At 35.7% G+C, this 15,728-nt stretch overlaps 1 protein-coding gene across 1 annotated transcript in view; it reads left to right on the forward strand.

Annotated features, from left to right (window-relative positions):
- LOC142335050 (3-galactosyl-N-acetylglucosaminide 4-alpha-L-fucosyltransferase FUT3-like) overlaps positions 1 to 4,825 on the forward strand; it is a 52,590-nt gene extending 47,765 nt beyond the window's left edge. The window contains exon 3 of the mRNA XM_075383377.1: positions 3,621 to 4,825. Coding sequence (XP_075239492.1) covers positions 3,621 to 4,779 — 1,159 coding nt within the window. The 3' untranslated portion in view covers positions 4,780 to 4,825. The remainder of the gene's footprint in view (positions 1 to 3,620) is intronic.
- The last annotated feature ends 10,903 nt before the right edge of the window (positions 4,826 to 15,728 follow it).

The raw sequence follows: 15,728 nt of genomic DNA on the forward strand, positions 1-15,728 counted from the left end.
TAAATAGGTAAACTAACTCGTATTAACAACCGAATTCTTTTAATCTTAACAGATAGATCAGAGAATTTCGCAATAGAATTGCGTAAAGCTGGGGGGGGGGGGGGGGGGGGTAAAATGGTGCCCCTTGGAAGCCGTAATCTTGGATGTTCTAATGTTACATTTCTTTAGCCCCCCCCCCCCATACTCGAAGACTAACGGTCTTGAACCCGCAACCTCTGTGCCCTCAGCCGGTTCTCCTTAGCCTCTAAATCATCAACGCTTGCCCAATTCCTGGTAGTCCATCTATATGAATCTACTCTGTGTTACCCCCTTCTCTTTCATCGGTTTACCCCCTAATCTTACATATTTTTGGGGGGTAATTTTTGTGGGGTAAAATCTAAAAATTTCCCCCTTTGCCCCCTAATCTTTCATCGTTTTACCCTATAGACAATTACCCCCTACTCTTATATGAGTTTGGTGGGTAGTCGGGGGGGGGGGGGGGTAATTTCGACACGGGTGGGGTCTTTTCTAAAATAAACATGTAAGTACGCTGAAAGGAGCTCAATTTTCACAATAAAAAGTTCAGGGCAAAAAGCTTGCATAACAATGCGCGGCAGTATGGAGAAATACGCTGACAATTGAGTGCATATTAGCGTATTCAGTGCATTTCATAAAAATGGGCTGAAATGGCTCGCCTGGGTGAGAATATTCCTATTATGCATTATGTCAGCACAACCAAGCCATATTGAATCAGCACATTTAAGATCTGCAAGAAAAATCCTCATTGATAAGTAAAATCAGATATCTTTAAAATTTTTAACTCGAGCATAGCAACAGTCTGCCCAGTGAAACGAAACTTGATACACCTTGCCAAGACATGCAAGATCTTGACAGTCTTGACAAAACATGGGTTATCTTACCAAGATCTTGATAGGAGAAAAATTCTTAGTACATCTTGGTAAGATCTTGCCATGATCTTATCAAGCAATATCAAGAAAATTTCTTGATTGAACTTGCCAAGATCATGGTTAAACATGGCACTCTAAATTTCACTGTAATTGGGAGGCGTGAAAAGTAATCAAAGTGTCGTGATTGCTCTTTTCTTGGACATTATAATTTTAAGTTGCTCTTTTCAAGACTTTTCGCATTTAATAACTTTACGAGGTCGGAATATGAGTTAAAATTTAAAAAAAAATGACGGTGGAGTGAAGCGTGTTTCAATCAAAAGACATCAAAATTCAAATTATCTCTGAAGTCTGTTGGTTTACGGTGTATAGAGGAAAACTTCCTATTACTTACTGCCAACTTTATTAATTGCTGTTGAACGAAGTTCATAGCAAATATTGTAAACGTGTGTTGTAACCTTGACTTTTTGCGTTTCGCGTGATCTAAAATTCTCTTTCAATCACAGTTTCAAGCAGCTGAATTCAATTGGCCGGAATTTAATACTAAAAATTAAATGCAAAATGCGCCAAAACTGGTGCCATTTTTTACTTTAAATCTTAATAGTGGTATATGTTAACCTCTAATGTGGTTAGCCCACTATTGAACATATTAGTCCCATTCAGGCTCCCCCTCCCTCCCCGCCCTATTGAAGCAGGCTGCAGTTGATTAGAGCTCCAACTTGCCGTTGTCGTTCGAGAGCAATTCTTTCGACCATTAGTCGGTTATGTTTCATTCAAAAGTTTTAATGCAAAAATTGAAGAAGTTGCTTTGAAAATTGATGACAACTTTTTTCAAATGAATTATTCAGAAACATCTTTTCAATTATTTTTCCTGGACAAAAATTGTCAAACGACTCAAAACCAGTATCCTGCTTTTTACTTTTTAAACAAATAGCAATAAGGTTTATTTCTGGAGAAACAATTGAAGGATACCTTATAAAAATAAGTTTAACGAAACTGGATTTGAAAACTTTTCATTTATTCAGTCCTTCAGAACAGTCGTTAATCTTTTTTTTAAAAAAAATCCCACCTTCTCAGTTTTCTCAAAGAATGTAGGGAGCCGATAAACATAGCTGAGTATTGAATCAAACAATCGAAAAACCGAAAACGACAAAACCCAGAACACTTCTACAATAGGAAATTCAATTTTTCTCAAAAGCTTAAAAATGTAAACGTTCGCTTGCGTTACAACATTTTAGGACTAACTCTATAATTGAAATTCAAAAAAATTGAGCAACATAGATTGTTTCATCAAGAAGCAATGCAAGCAAACGTTTCAGAAAAATTGAAAAAGTTTCAAGGTTTAAAGTACAAACCTATAAACCTAAAACTTATATCGGTCAATGAACGTTTTGTGTTTTTCGAAAGTTCGCTTGTGTTGCAGCTTCATATACTCATAATGAGACTTTAGTTTCCGCGTGATACATTTTAAACGAGATTTACTTGCTGATTAGACGCAAAAAAAATATTGAAAGAAATGATGGTTACTTTTTTCAAATGAAATATTCAGAAATGTGTTTTTGATGACTTCTCCTGAACAAAAAAGTCAAAGGACTCGCCATGTTTAGTTTCCTACTTCTTCAATTTTTAACAGTGAAATGGTAAACAAATTCCGCAGAAAAACAGAATCCCTTATCAACGTGAGTTTAACAAAATTGAACTTGAAAAAACTATTTCTTGTATTCAGTCCTTTTTAAAAAATATCCCACAATCCCAGTTTATGAAAAATGCAGGACGCCGATCAACATAGCCGAATAATAGACCAAACAGTCAGAAAATCGTAATCATAACCATTAAAAACTCTATGCTAGTTTATTCAATTTCTTCCCAAAAGTTTGAATTTATAAACTAAAATTTTTCAATGCAATTCGGAGTTCTGGTAAAAAGAGAAACAAAAGAGTCATATATAATTTCATCCTTTTGCCAGCCCCCCCCCCCCCCCCCAGCGCTCCAACAAACACGGGTTATGCATGTATGTTGTTTTCAAGGCTTATTTGCAAGCAATTCTGGTAACGTGTCCTTATATCTTGGGACGCCAGTTTTCGTCCTGCTCGGTCACTTGTATATATTATTTGTCTATGTATAATTTAAATGTCTCCTATAGTTTGATATTCATGAGCAAATTGAGCCACTGATTTCAAAAATGGATAAACAATGAGCATATTAACAATTTTCACCCAATATGCGAGCGGAATTTGACTGGCGAGCTTGTCAGTGTAATTTTAATCTCGACCTATCCCTGCTCTTCATTAAAACTTGGTTTACAATTCTTAAAAATTTGATTAATAATAAAGAAAATGAATTTAAACAAACTTGGTTTGACCTACCTTTTCTGGCGGAAAAAATCCAAAAAATGTAACTTTATCTTATTTGGCATTGTCCGTTCGCATAATTTTATACGTTCGCATAATTTCTGTAAAAATTTCACTCGAGCCAAGCAATAAATTCTTCTTTTTTTTCATAGACTGTTCAAAAAATGCTACGAAAATTGATTTATTTCCTGGTTAAAATGTCAGATACTGCCTAAATGCTTCCATTTTAATTAACCATATATGGTATATGTTCTTGTTGGTTTTAAAATTAGCAATTTTCTGGTAATAGTCTTACAATTTTTTCTGTGATTAATTGTAATTGTAATTAATGATGTGAATGAGTTGGACCAAAATTCCAGGATATTGTTGTTTATTTGTTGTTTAGTGATACTCCATATCCCGATAGAGTCAACTTGATGACATACCCTGTAGATCCAGACACTCAATCGAAAGCGGGCCAAGTAAAAGTGGGTACAGAGAAGCCGAACTCAGTTACGATTCTCTATTTTTCCTATTATCAGTATTCGATCCAAACTAATTACGCACCATTCTGTAATCTACCCTACGACTGCATCGTAACTCATGACGGGTTTCCTAATAGAGACCACTGGACAAACTTCTCGGCAATCATGCTTTTTGGAAAACCCGCTTTTGGAAGAATGCAAAATATTGTACCAGGGAATAATACTAGCAGGGATCCAAATCAAATTTGGGTTGCTAGAGGCATGGAAGCAACTATAGCTGGGAGTGATTTTATTGGAGCCCGTCGATTAGAAAATTGGTTCAACTTCACAGCGGCGCTATCGCCAAAAGCTACTTTCCGAGACTCATATGTGGGCGTGATTAGGAGAAAGAAAAGAGAAAAATTGTCAAAAATTGAAAAAGAGTATGATTCGTATAAAAAAGACAAAGATTTTTGTTGGATGGTTTCAAATTGTGGCGCTACTAGCAGACGAACTGACATGGCGTCTGAAATAATTAATCACCTGCCAGGAAACGTTCACATGTGGGGAAGAGCTTTCCCAGGATGCATGCCAAAAGTAAACAAGACAAAAATTATCAATCACGGCTTCACAACAAGGAAGACTGTGGAATATGAAGTAGAAATGAGTAAATGCAAATTTTATTTTGCTTTTGAAAACTCAATTTGTAGTGACTATATTACAGAAAAATTCGGTAACCCATTAGCTCTGTACGCAATTCCAATCGTGAACGGATGGCGAGAAAGTTATGAACAAATTCTGCCCGGGTCTTTCATTCACATCGGCGATTTTGAAAATAATTCTAAATTAGCAGAATATTTGTCACATCTATTGGGCAACAAGGACGACTTCTTTGCTTATCACAAATGGCGTCTGACACATGAAGTTTTAAAAGAAGAGAGATCAGAGATGTATAATTTGTTACACTGTCGAGTTTGTGAGAAAGTGTATAAAACAAGAGAAGCAAACAAAAACTCGCTAACTCAAGTGTCAACAATATCTCACATTGGAAAAGTATTTCAAACCATGCAAACGTGCCACAACAAACCAACAAATTACTGAATGTTTTCTTTTGGACATATTCTTTTAATTTTAATTTTTGATGTCAGTGCTTATTTATATAAAAAGTCAATAACTCAAATATCAATAATACCAAATATTGGAGAAGTAACTCAGTCCCTTCAAAAGTGCGTGCACTAATTTTTTATCAGTGAACAACCCCCCCCCCCCCACGGCCTCATGGATGCATTATCTATGTTGTCTTGTTTTGGCAAAAAAACTCGGAAATAATGTCCTCTTTTTTCAAGTTTGTGGGTTTTAAACTACAGAAAGTTGTTTGAATGCAGAACAATAATCGAAAATGTGGTACGGTACCTTCAACCAGATAAAAAACGACTTAATGTTAATTGAAAAAATTCCACGTGCCGTGCTGGCAAAGTTCTGGAAAACTGGAATTAATAGACAAAAAGTGCAAAGAAAGCTAGAAATTCTGATTTAGTTTGTACTATTTTGTTAACCTTTCACAAACATATGAAGTATAAAACACGCCTACATAATTTACATTTCAAGTCGTTGCAAGGCATGAAATTGAAAACTTGCGTGTATTTGGTTTACCATGATGCGTGTTTACCAAGATGGTTTTTGACAATTTACGAAAGAGAAATTGGAAAAGAAACACTGGCTAAAATGGCTGAAGATTTTAAACTTTGTACTTAAACGCTTTAAGATTATATACACGGATTTCTATTAATGATCCGAGTCTCCTCTTTCAAATGCCAATTGATTCCCGACACGCTCAAGCCCAGTTCATAATTTAACTTCAGGCGCTAACTCAGGCGCTAATGAAAACGTATAAAAATATATAAAATTTATTGCTGGCCAATCAGAATTGAAAAAATTTTTATATTGTTTTCTGATTGGCTTATTGCTCCATAATGTACTCTACAAATTCGCCGTGTTTTGTAATAAGATATGAACATCAATATAAATATGCTCAGAAATCTTGTTTAGCCGAAAGAAAAAAAATGTGTATTTTGGGGGGAAGCAGATATCGCATCGTTTGTGATGGATTCATATCAAGTCCCACGGGCCGATGAGGCATGGCTTTAAACGGTAAAAACTAGCAGATAATTGAATGCAGAAAGTTACAGCCCCAGTCATTAGCAAATTTATAAATTGAAAATTTTTCGCTAAAATTATATATTTTGTAAACTGTTAAACAACAACTTATGATTTACAAATTTTACAAACAAATCTAAACTTTGTAAAAATTATAAGTCAATCTTTTTTACAAGTATTCTTTTGAGGTAAGGTGAGTCTTGAAACAAACAAACTCTGAAATTCAAGTTGTTGACCTTTCATCTGGATAAAAGATGTCTGTAAAGCATTAAGTTAACGATTGATGAAAATTTTATAAACCAATCCTTAGCAAACAAAATTCACTTTTCTAACTAAAACTAGCGCTTCACTTTTCTCAACCAATCAGATTCGTTGAAAATTCTATATTTCCTACCAGTTATTCATCTATGAGAAAAAAATTTGATAGAACAATTACCATTAAACAATTCCACTTTGGGACTTCAAATTGGCCAGCAAGTCACGGCCACTTCTTATTTAATGTAGATTTATCAAAATTTTCTTTTTCTTCTATTACCCCACCTCTTGCAGCCAAACTTTCATGTTTTACCATATGGTTGCATTTCATGCACGCATATATCCATTTGAGCAAAAAAAGAGCATTTACAATAAACCCAGCATGAAGTACTCGACCAAAGACAGGTATGGATCAGACAGACTTAGGTCGCGGATAGTGCTGTCCAGTGGAACAGACCCGTGTCGAAGATTTTCCCCGAAAAGTGTGAAAACTCGGCCCGGGGAAATCATAGTTTGAATGAAATTTCGATCGCTCCACTCCGCCGTGCGCATGCCTCAATTAGGTCTGGTCCATACATAAGTTTGGTCTGCTTGGTCTGTCGGTCTGGTCAACATCCAATTTCGCGTTTTACCCTCTATGGAAAGGTAAAATCAAGAGTTAGCTCTAATCAGAGACCAAACAAATAATTTGGACTGACTGAAAGCCCTAAAAAAGCCCAGTCTAAGACTACAGCCAATCCTCTTGCAAAAAGATGTAATTGAGTCCTGATGAGACAATTTTTGTGAGCATCAGACGATCTTTTCCAACTAACCATTTAATTTAGATTGTTATACAAACACAAAAGTTTGATTACAGAAAATTTTGTTGTTCTTGGATGCGACTCTTTGTTAAAAACAGTCAAAATAGTTCAAAATGATATTCGAGCCAAAAATTTGAAACCCAAAAAATTTAAATTCCTCAATGTGCTCTCGCATGCTTAAGTCGGTCTGGTCGAGTATTTGCCTTATATATGTTCAGTTTGGCCTGAGTTCTCGCTTGGTCCCTCCTCATTCTGGCCCACCATCTGACTGGGTTTTGTTCGGTCTGGCCCATGATCTGGGTGTTTTTGGTCGAGCTCAGGGTCTGGTTTGTGTTTGTTCGGTCTGGCTCAGGTTGACTATGTCATTTTGACCTAGCCGATACTGCTGACTGACAAATTCATCCCAGCTCTGTAATTTGATGTTCAAATTAGTTGTTCGTCTGTGAGGAGATAAAATGCGGTGGAACAATATCAAAAAATTTTTTGTGTTAAACAATTCTGCTGTTGTGCCTTGTCGAGGGCCGAGGATTTGCCCAAAAATAACGGGGGAAAGAGAGTAAAAGAGTGTAAAAAGAAGGTTCTTACACCTTTAGTGCCCCCGCTTAAAAAGGGTGGATGAAGTGTAATTTAAAAGTGTAATTGATTAGTTTGCCGGTTGCCTCGGGGCAGAACTCATGATATAAAAAGATTGTGCTCGGACTTAATTTGCTATGAAAAGACCTTTGCCGGACCCATCAAATTATTTTGCCTGACTTTGACCAAGGGGGACTTTTATTGTCAGTAAGGCCTCGCAGCAGAACTCTAAAGTCTATGTTCATAAGTCGAGGTCTAAACCTAGTTGGCTGAAAATAAATTTATGTGACTGACGATGGTTTGAATTGAGTCACAAATTTTCTCTTGACTTCAAAATGCATATTATACGTAGCTGTTCCAAACCTTTATAGTAGATCAGAGCTGGAGCAGCGTTACTTCAAGATAAGAAGCGCTATCCCAGCTGGCTCTGAGATCTTCCACAGTACGCGATCGCACAACTAAATAAAAAAAGTAAAGGCTTTAAAAATTTATTTTTTGAAAATAATTCACGAAAATCGGAAACTGAACCTTAGTTTTTATTTAGTTCTTCAAGGGAAAGATATGGTATGTCTGGTTTATAATATTACAACATGTAACTTTAACCTTGTGGTTATTCGAATTTACATATTTCAGGTCGTCCAATCTGGACCATTTTTGACAAACTGGTCAAATGGCCTAATCGATCATATTAACAAAATATCTGTTCATAAAATGAGTTATTTGGTTTAAATCTGCCAAGATATATACACATTGTCATTAGTGGTCATAAAACAAGGTGAGTCTAAAGTGGATCAAGCGACATATTCCGATGCTTTTCCATTGATTAAATGATTTTTTGTTGTTAAGCAACCTAAATAGTTTTAAAAAAATCTGCCAACAGAAAACATTTTTGTTGGCTTTATGTTTGATGTGTATGTGTGTGTGTGTGTGTGTGTGTGTGTGTGTGTGTGTGTGTGTGTGTTTGTGTGTGTGTGTGTGTGTGCGTGTGCGCGTAGGTTTGTGCATGTGTGGTGTGTTCACTGATGCGTGTGTTTGCGCATTTACGTGTGTGTGGGTGCCTAGGTGTATGTGTGTGTGCGTGTGTGTGTGGAGTGGGGAGAGGGAGTTGCGTATGCGTGTGTTTATATCTGTATGTGTCAGTTGTGTGTAGGTTTGTATGTGTGTAGAAGTGTGGTTCTTTCTGTGTGTGTGTGTGTGCGTTTTGTGTATTTGGTTTGTTGACGGGAGTGCATCTATTATACTTTTTTTAATTAGCATGTTAAATGAGACCGCCATCCCCACATCTCAATGGCAAGACAGCATCCCTATCAGTTAGAGCAGATCATCTCTTTTTTTACGTATTTGATTCCACAAAATGCATCTTAATAGATGTAAAAAGGGCAATAGAGTGTTGGATGGATGGGATGACAAAGCATCGATTATAGTAATTGGATTTATACCATTATACATTGATTTTTTGTAAGTTAGGTCAAGCGAGGATGGATGGCTGATCGAGAAAAATGTTGACCAATCGAGCTATAGAGTAGCTAAGTTTCCATTATTAGAATTCAATCATTTGAGCCAGTCCTTTTATTTTAGAAATTCCAAACAACAGCAACTGTTGCAATGACTGCCTTGTTTGTGAAGGAAGAAATGGACAGTGACATGGCCAATTTAGTATTCGGTGAAAGTTACGAGGAGAGACTAACATGGCAGTGCCGTTCCAACACAATAGTTCGGCCACCGGAGGTAACGGTCCAGGTCCAGATCATTTTGCTTAAGCTAGGCCTCTACCTTGCCAAGGTTTCTGATATCAGAAAATTGGAAAAAAGTTTATTTGGGTATAACTGTTTTCTAGCATAATTGGTTACATGTTGGCAAAGTCTTAAATAAAGAATAAAATGTTCTGATGCACGACTGAATATTTTTGCCTTTGTGAGACCCAGTGGATGTCGAAAATTATCGTCATTTTAAACAATTTACAAGGAGCATCATTCTACGCCTTTTTAAAAAGTTTACTACTTCTATATAAAATACCTAGCAGTATTTTTTGATGTCCATATTCAACTTCCGCATACAGAGATAGATAACTTTGTTGGATTTGAAATAATAAAAAATTTTCGAATTCTTTACTGAGTCTTTTTGTCTTTTTGTCTATAGAAGCAACTAAGACATTAAGTCATTCACAAAATTAGGTTTCAGAAAATGGCTTCAAAAAGATAGTCAAAGCATAAAACTCGAGTTGAAAACTGATTTTGGGAAACTCATTCTTTTTACTGGGATAGGCAAAGCTATCTTAAGGCTCATGTCCGAGAAAGCCACGTAGATAAAGGACGCGTACTACAATACCCTACCTGTCATCCATTCCAAAGCCTCATTTCTCAGTAAGTTATAGGCAGACATGTGGCTGTTTTGGAGCATTGGATGCAGGTTTTGGCTGCTACTATTTTCCTTTGACTATTTACTTTTTGGCCTGCAACAACAAAAATTGTCTGAGAACTTGCTACCCACGAGGCTCCTCAGATATCTTCATTTGCATGCAACAAGTTTGAAGACAGCGAAGCAGGCATAAACAAGTAGAGCAGCGTATAATAAACAACCAACAAGATCTCTTCCGAACGACCATTGCATCAGATGACAGAAATTGAATCGAAGGAAAAGCGTTCATAAAAACTAAATTTGTCAAATAAACGCACTAAATTCTTTATATCCATACTGCAAAGCAGTCGATCACATCTCTTCTCAGAATTCAAAAAAGCGTCTGGATATTTTTATTCCCTCTGAAGCATCACATATTTTCTTCGACAGGCTGAAAAAAACCTCCACTGTTTGCTTCATTTGACCCAGCTCTCGAGCAGAAACTTGGACCTCTCTTTATTTTATTGGATTTTTACTTGAAATTGAAAAAACTGGAGAACGAACTATTCATTTGATCTACAAAAACTTATCATGAGTCAACGTGCCGTATTGTGCAAAGCTAAAGGTATCAAAATCTCTTGAACTAATTGATACTACGTGCAAAAATGTTCCAGTGAAGCTGAGTTCACAAGGCGGAAATTTCTAAGATACAAATACATATCCGATGATACAGCAATTCCAAAGCGGCTATTGACCTTCTTTCGAAAACCGATGCATCTAAAACTATACATTACATATGTTTAGATTTTGTTCATGATATAAGAACCTAACAACTTTCCGAAGATCACACAATGACTCTGTTATAATGATGGAAGACATTAAAGTTTTAAAGCATTAATGTTTAAGTTCGTGATATTAAATCGTTTTTTTTCAAACGCAAAAAGTTAGTATCAGATAATATAGTGCGAACAACTGAAAACATTCTATGAAAACTCCAGCCACCTATCGTCACACTGAGCTATTGTGAAATTCTCTCCTGCAACGGCTGATCAACAAACCAGAAACAAGAAGATATTTTCACAAAATAACCTATTGAAAGTCTTAGTGAGATAATTTTTTAAGGTAACGGAATTGCAATGGCTCGTACGCCAATATCAGCAGAAGACAGAGCCAAACAACCGATATCGTATGTTCTAAACCCGCAAACGTTTCAGCATGTATTCTTGTTTCCCGGATGAAAATTTTCGCTTAATTTTTACTGCAAAGCCACGAAACGCAACTTTGACTGCAAAGTGCAATAAAGGAAGCCTTTGTCTAAGAGGTGCAAACAGAAGAGTTTTTAAAGATATGAAAAACAATTAGATAAGGTTTTTTAACTTCTCCAATTTCCCATTGAACCTTAAGCAGCACAACGAATGCAACGCCAAAGTCAGGCTGATGTTTATGAATGAAAATACAGATCGCATAGTTTGTGAATTTGTTGGTCTTAAGCCCACGCTGTAATCTATCACAATTTGAAAGCTACACCTTAATTTGGTTACTGACCATTTCTTCTTTCACAAGCGTACAAGCATTTAGAGGGAAGAAGTCACCGAGGGCATGTCAGAAGATTTATGAATTGGAGAAGCAAGTTCTCGAGGGAGAAAAACGCTAAGGCGGTATAAAACAAGACTTCGCTATAAATTAAACACCAGTTGACTACAATTGTCATCAAAAGAAGATTGTTTACAGATACGACAACAACCATTATAATTGGCAAGAAAAAAGTGACAGCGTTACGGTTCAGACATCAGCAGTTGCGGTTTTAAACTTTTGCAAGTCAGAATACTTGAAACTCAGGTTTAGTTTCAAGTGAAGAGAGTTATTTTGAAGTTCCTGGCGGAGCCTTCGATCGACAAACGCGCGCCAATTGACAACACTGCACAATCGGAGCCACTGGTTTTCGGTCTCCGTCTGATTATGTTCTCAACATAAGTTCATACAGCGACGAAGAACCTGAAAACGCCTTGATTGAATTTGAACTGTTGAGAGAACAAGGCACATTTTTTACCACAGAAATTGCCTATACATCAACGGCGAATCCAAGTATTCAGATCTAATTGAAATTCTTCACACATTTTTTCAATTCAGAAATGTTATACTTCCAAAAATATCAAATGTGCCCATCAAACAAAAAACCGCTGGGCAGGCTAAAATATAGATTTGAACGGCGTTCCTAATGTTACACCAAAAGTTTTTTTTGGGAAACCCAATATATCTTTGATGATGAAAACAATGCTTCAGAAAGCGGGGAATCAGTGGGCAATCAACTGAACTCTGAGTGGCCTAACCGTTGAGGCTAAACTTCAGACATGTATCTTCTCATTATTATTTAAATTTTTTAGACAATTAATGACATGAAATTGATCAGACCACTCAGGTTCTTTTCAATCTTTTGAATGCTCGCTCGGTTTACTTAAATTTTGGTAATCCTCTGGATCCTGTGCCTATTATTGGCGGATAAATAACTTTTGCGTTCGCTTGGTAGTTTGATTTTGACTCTCAGCCTATCTGTTGCGAGAATTGTGCTAGACGCTTTGACCTCTCTCCCTGTTTTGAAATGACGTGGAGGACATATTGAGTATTGAAACACAAATCTAAGTGTTTTTTAACCTTATTACTCAAAAATATTCAAAAGAGAAAGTTTTTCAGACTTTTTAACCCAGGTCGAGGTGTGCGTTAATGATCCGAAAATTAAAAAGCACAGAAAACGCACACAGCGTTTTTAATTACAAATTTTTTTCTGCCTACATGAATGAGTTTCTAGTCAGGGTCTGCCTAAGGTCTAATAACTAACGAGCTAAATTCTGATCATTAACCAGCTATATTATGAGTTAAGTCAAGAAAAATTATTTGTCTTTTTTTGATATAGTTTTTTGTGTTGGTGTCCAGATTTTGCTTATTGCCTAATTACTACAAGAATAGCTTGGTTCTTATTTTTTATATCATGTTTTGTAAAAGTCCAGAACAATTGATTGGCATTGGAGCATTGTTTTTGTAAAGATTTGTAAGCTTGTTTTTTTGAATTTTTTTCTTTTTTCATTGTGTTTTTGTAGATTTTTAGTGAATGGCATTGAAAGTGACGGTGAAGTTTAAATGGTCCCTAATTAAGTATCTTGAATGCCTAAGTTAAGTGTTTTATTACTTTGAAATTCATTTTCCTAAAAAACATAAAAACATTTTTCAAAATGTTTTACCGTTCTTGACGTCTGTCTTGCTGTCCTATCACTTTGTCTTTCTAATGGCAGTTTCTAATGACTATTTGGTTTAAACACTAATATTACATTGAAACATTTGAATATAAGTGATTTTTACTCAATGGGTAATTTTGCCTTCTCATTAAACACTAGTGACATTTTCAATTATGCCGGTTTCTAATGTTTCGTTTCCTTGAACTCAGTTTCATCAAAAAGAGATCCAATTGGCTCCCTAAGAAGAAATCTTCGAAACTGTTGAATATTTTCAGGCGTTAGCTAAACATTTTTAGCACTCTGGCACCGTACTCTCTAAAATATTTCTTGAGTTTTTTAAAAAATCTTCCCTATTTTGTTGTTTTTACTTTTTTTTCGCCAAGGATCAATTTTGTATAGGTTCGACTAAGTTTCATTTTTTTTTTAAATTGAACCTATTGACATCATCATTTGTGATTATGTGATTAGAGGTTTTTGTAATCCTGAAACTCTATTTCAGTTATAAAAGAGTAAAAAAAATTGAGGCATTTTTTGAGCTTTGTCCTTGTTTGTAGTTTTTTGTGCTGTCTATTTGCTGCGTCATAACACGTTTGATATCCGGTCTAGACGTGCTCCGGTTTGCACAAAACATTGAAAATTTTATTTTTCTGCAACATTTCGTTATTATTTTTATGCTTAGACACGATGTGTTTTTGAAGAGTTGAAGAGAATTTTTAATGTAATTGCAGGAGCGTTTGTTGGTTTTTGTCACTATCTCCAACTGTTTAATTATAAAAAAGACATCGTTGCACAACTTGAGGACATCAAAGAACTCACGTGCTTTAATGACTTTCAGGTCAGGAAAATGGGGAAACGCTTTCTACTTCTAAAATTTGTTATTCGTTATTTATGCTTTTTTCTGTATGTAAATTTTTTTTTGTTGACAATGAAAAGATTGTTTTTCTTCAAATTTTTTGTTGGATTTAACTGATCATGTCTCTTTTTTAAAAAAATTTTCAAATTTTATTTGGGAATGTTTTTTAACCGATCCTAGTACCCATTTTTATTCCGTCTGGGCTAACAACGCAACAAGGAATCGAAGTGCGACCCTGTGTGTCGATATCTCTATTCCACTACTCAACAAAAACTTCTGTGTACATTATGTCAAAACTTTTTGCGTCCTGTTGAATTTTTGCAATGGCATGACAAGCTCTTTGAGCATATATGTCAGCTATAACTGACTCACCTCACTCAATAAAATAATCAACCAAGTTTTATGTTTAATTTTTAAATTTAAATTTAGTAGAAGGTCAGCAATACACACAAGAAAAATGTACAGTGACTCCACAGGGACACAAAACGAGCTCAACAGCTCTTTAAATTGTGCCCTCAAAACCATCAGCAACAGAGCTGTGCAATCCTACGTAAAGAAATAATGTAAACTTTGAATGTAAACTTTTGGTGATTGTAAATAGAGTTAATCAAAAGGTGATTAATTTAACTGTATTTTTGATGAAAGACATTTTTGTAAGTTTGAAAAAAAACGATAAAAACTTGTGAATCTGAATCTCAGCTCTATTGCTTTCATTCCTTCTTAATTTTATGAAACAGCAGGCAGGCTCCAACAATTTTTTACTGCTTAACTATAATTGTCACTACAAAAATTAAATTGGAATTGTTATATATCTAAAACACTCGACCATGGCTTTTCTCTGTTGACAATAGCCAGGAAAGCCCTATTTATTCTTTAACCCTGCAAACCAAGTCTCAACAAGCAAGTCATTTTTGTCAATTTATTGGAGCTTTATGGATTATGTGTCCTTCTAAAATTGAACTGCTTGCGTATAAAAACGTTCAATAAAAAATTGAAAGATGGATTTTTTCGTGTTATTAGTGCAGGAATCTATGGACGTTCACAAGATGTCATCATGAAATACTTTGCGTTACTTAATGCAAATACCGTCATTGGTGAGCTCTGGGATGAGTCCCAAAACAAATTTATCATCTCTAAGGAATTTGACTTTGCCAGGAGATTTTGATCCATTTGGAGGAATGATCAGCTGCATGAGGCTTGACTTTGCATGTGGATTCAAGACTGCAGCAGTTATATTGATTATGATCTCGCTAGCAAAGGTTTGCTGGATTGTTATTTCGGAGTGACCCGAGGCGTGGAATTTTTTTGATTGATTTTGTTTTTATTGCATATTTGCGGCCACTTTTTGAGTGCTCTAAGTTGACCTTGGAACTTGCTTTTCTCGCATCCGTGATCTGTTTTTGTGGGTTGTGGGCGTCGGCGTTGCTGGGTTTTTGGTTTTCCGTAGCAAGGGTTTTCAGCTTGGTTTGGTACGATTGGATTTTGGAAGCGTTGTAGCTTTCGGCTCATTCTAAACAGAATCGCTTGATTTTTACTTTACTTCGTTTGATTTCTCCGACTAGCATTTTACCTACAACCATATGAATTAACCGTTGTTTAGGAGTTTAATTTCGCAGTTGGGTGAAAATGCCAAGATAATTTTACGTAGTACTTGTTTATACTACTTTTTTGCGTGTGTTTTTGTCTAGTGTGATTGTGTTGAGAGTATAATTTTTGTTTGTAATGTTTTAGATAACATTCTTATGTGGCTGTAGTAACCCTAGTGACTCTTGTTTGTTTTTAGCTATTGTCTTTCTTTCTATTTTGTTTTTTAAGCATAACAAAACAGAGGTTATTACTTCAATT

This window comes from Convolutriloba macropyga, chromosome 2, assembly GCF_964194025.1.
Source record: "Convolutriloba macropyga chromosome 2, txConMacr16.3, whole genome shotgun sequence".
NCBI lineage: Eukaryota > Metazoa > Xenacoelomorpha > Acoela > Convolutidae > Convolutriloba > Convolutriloba macropyga.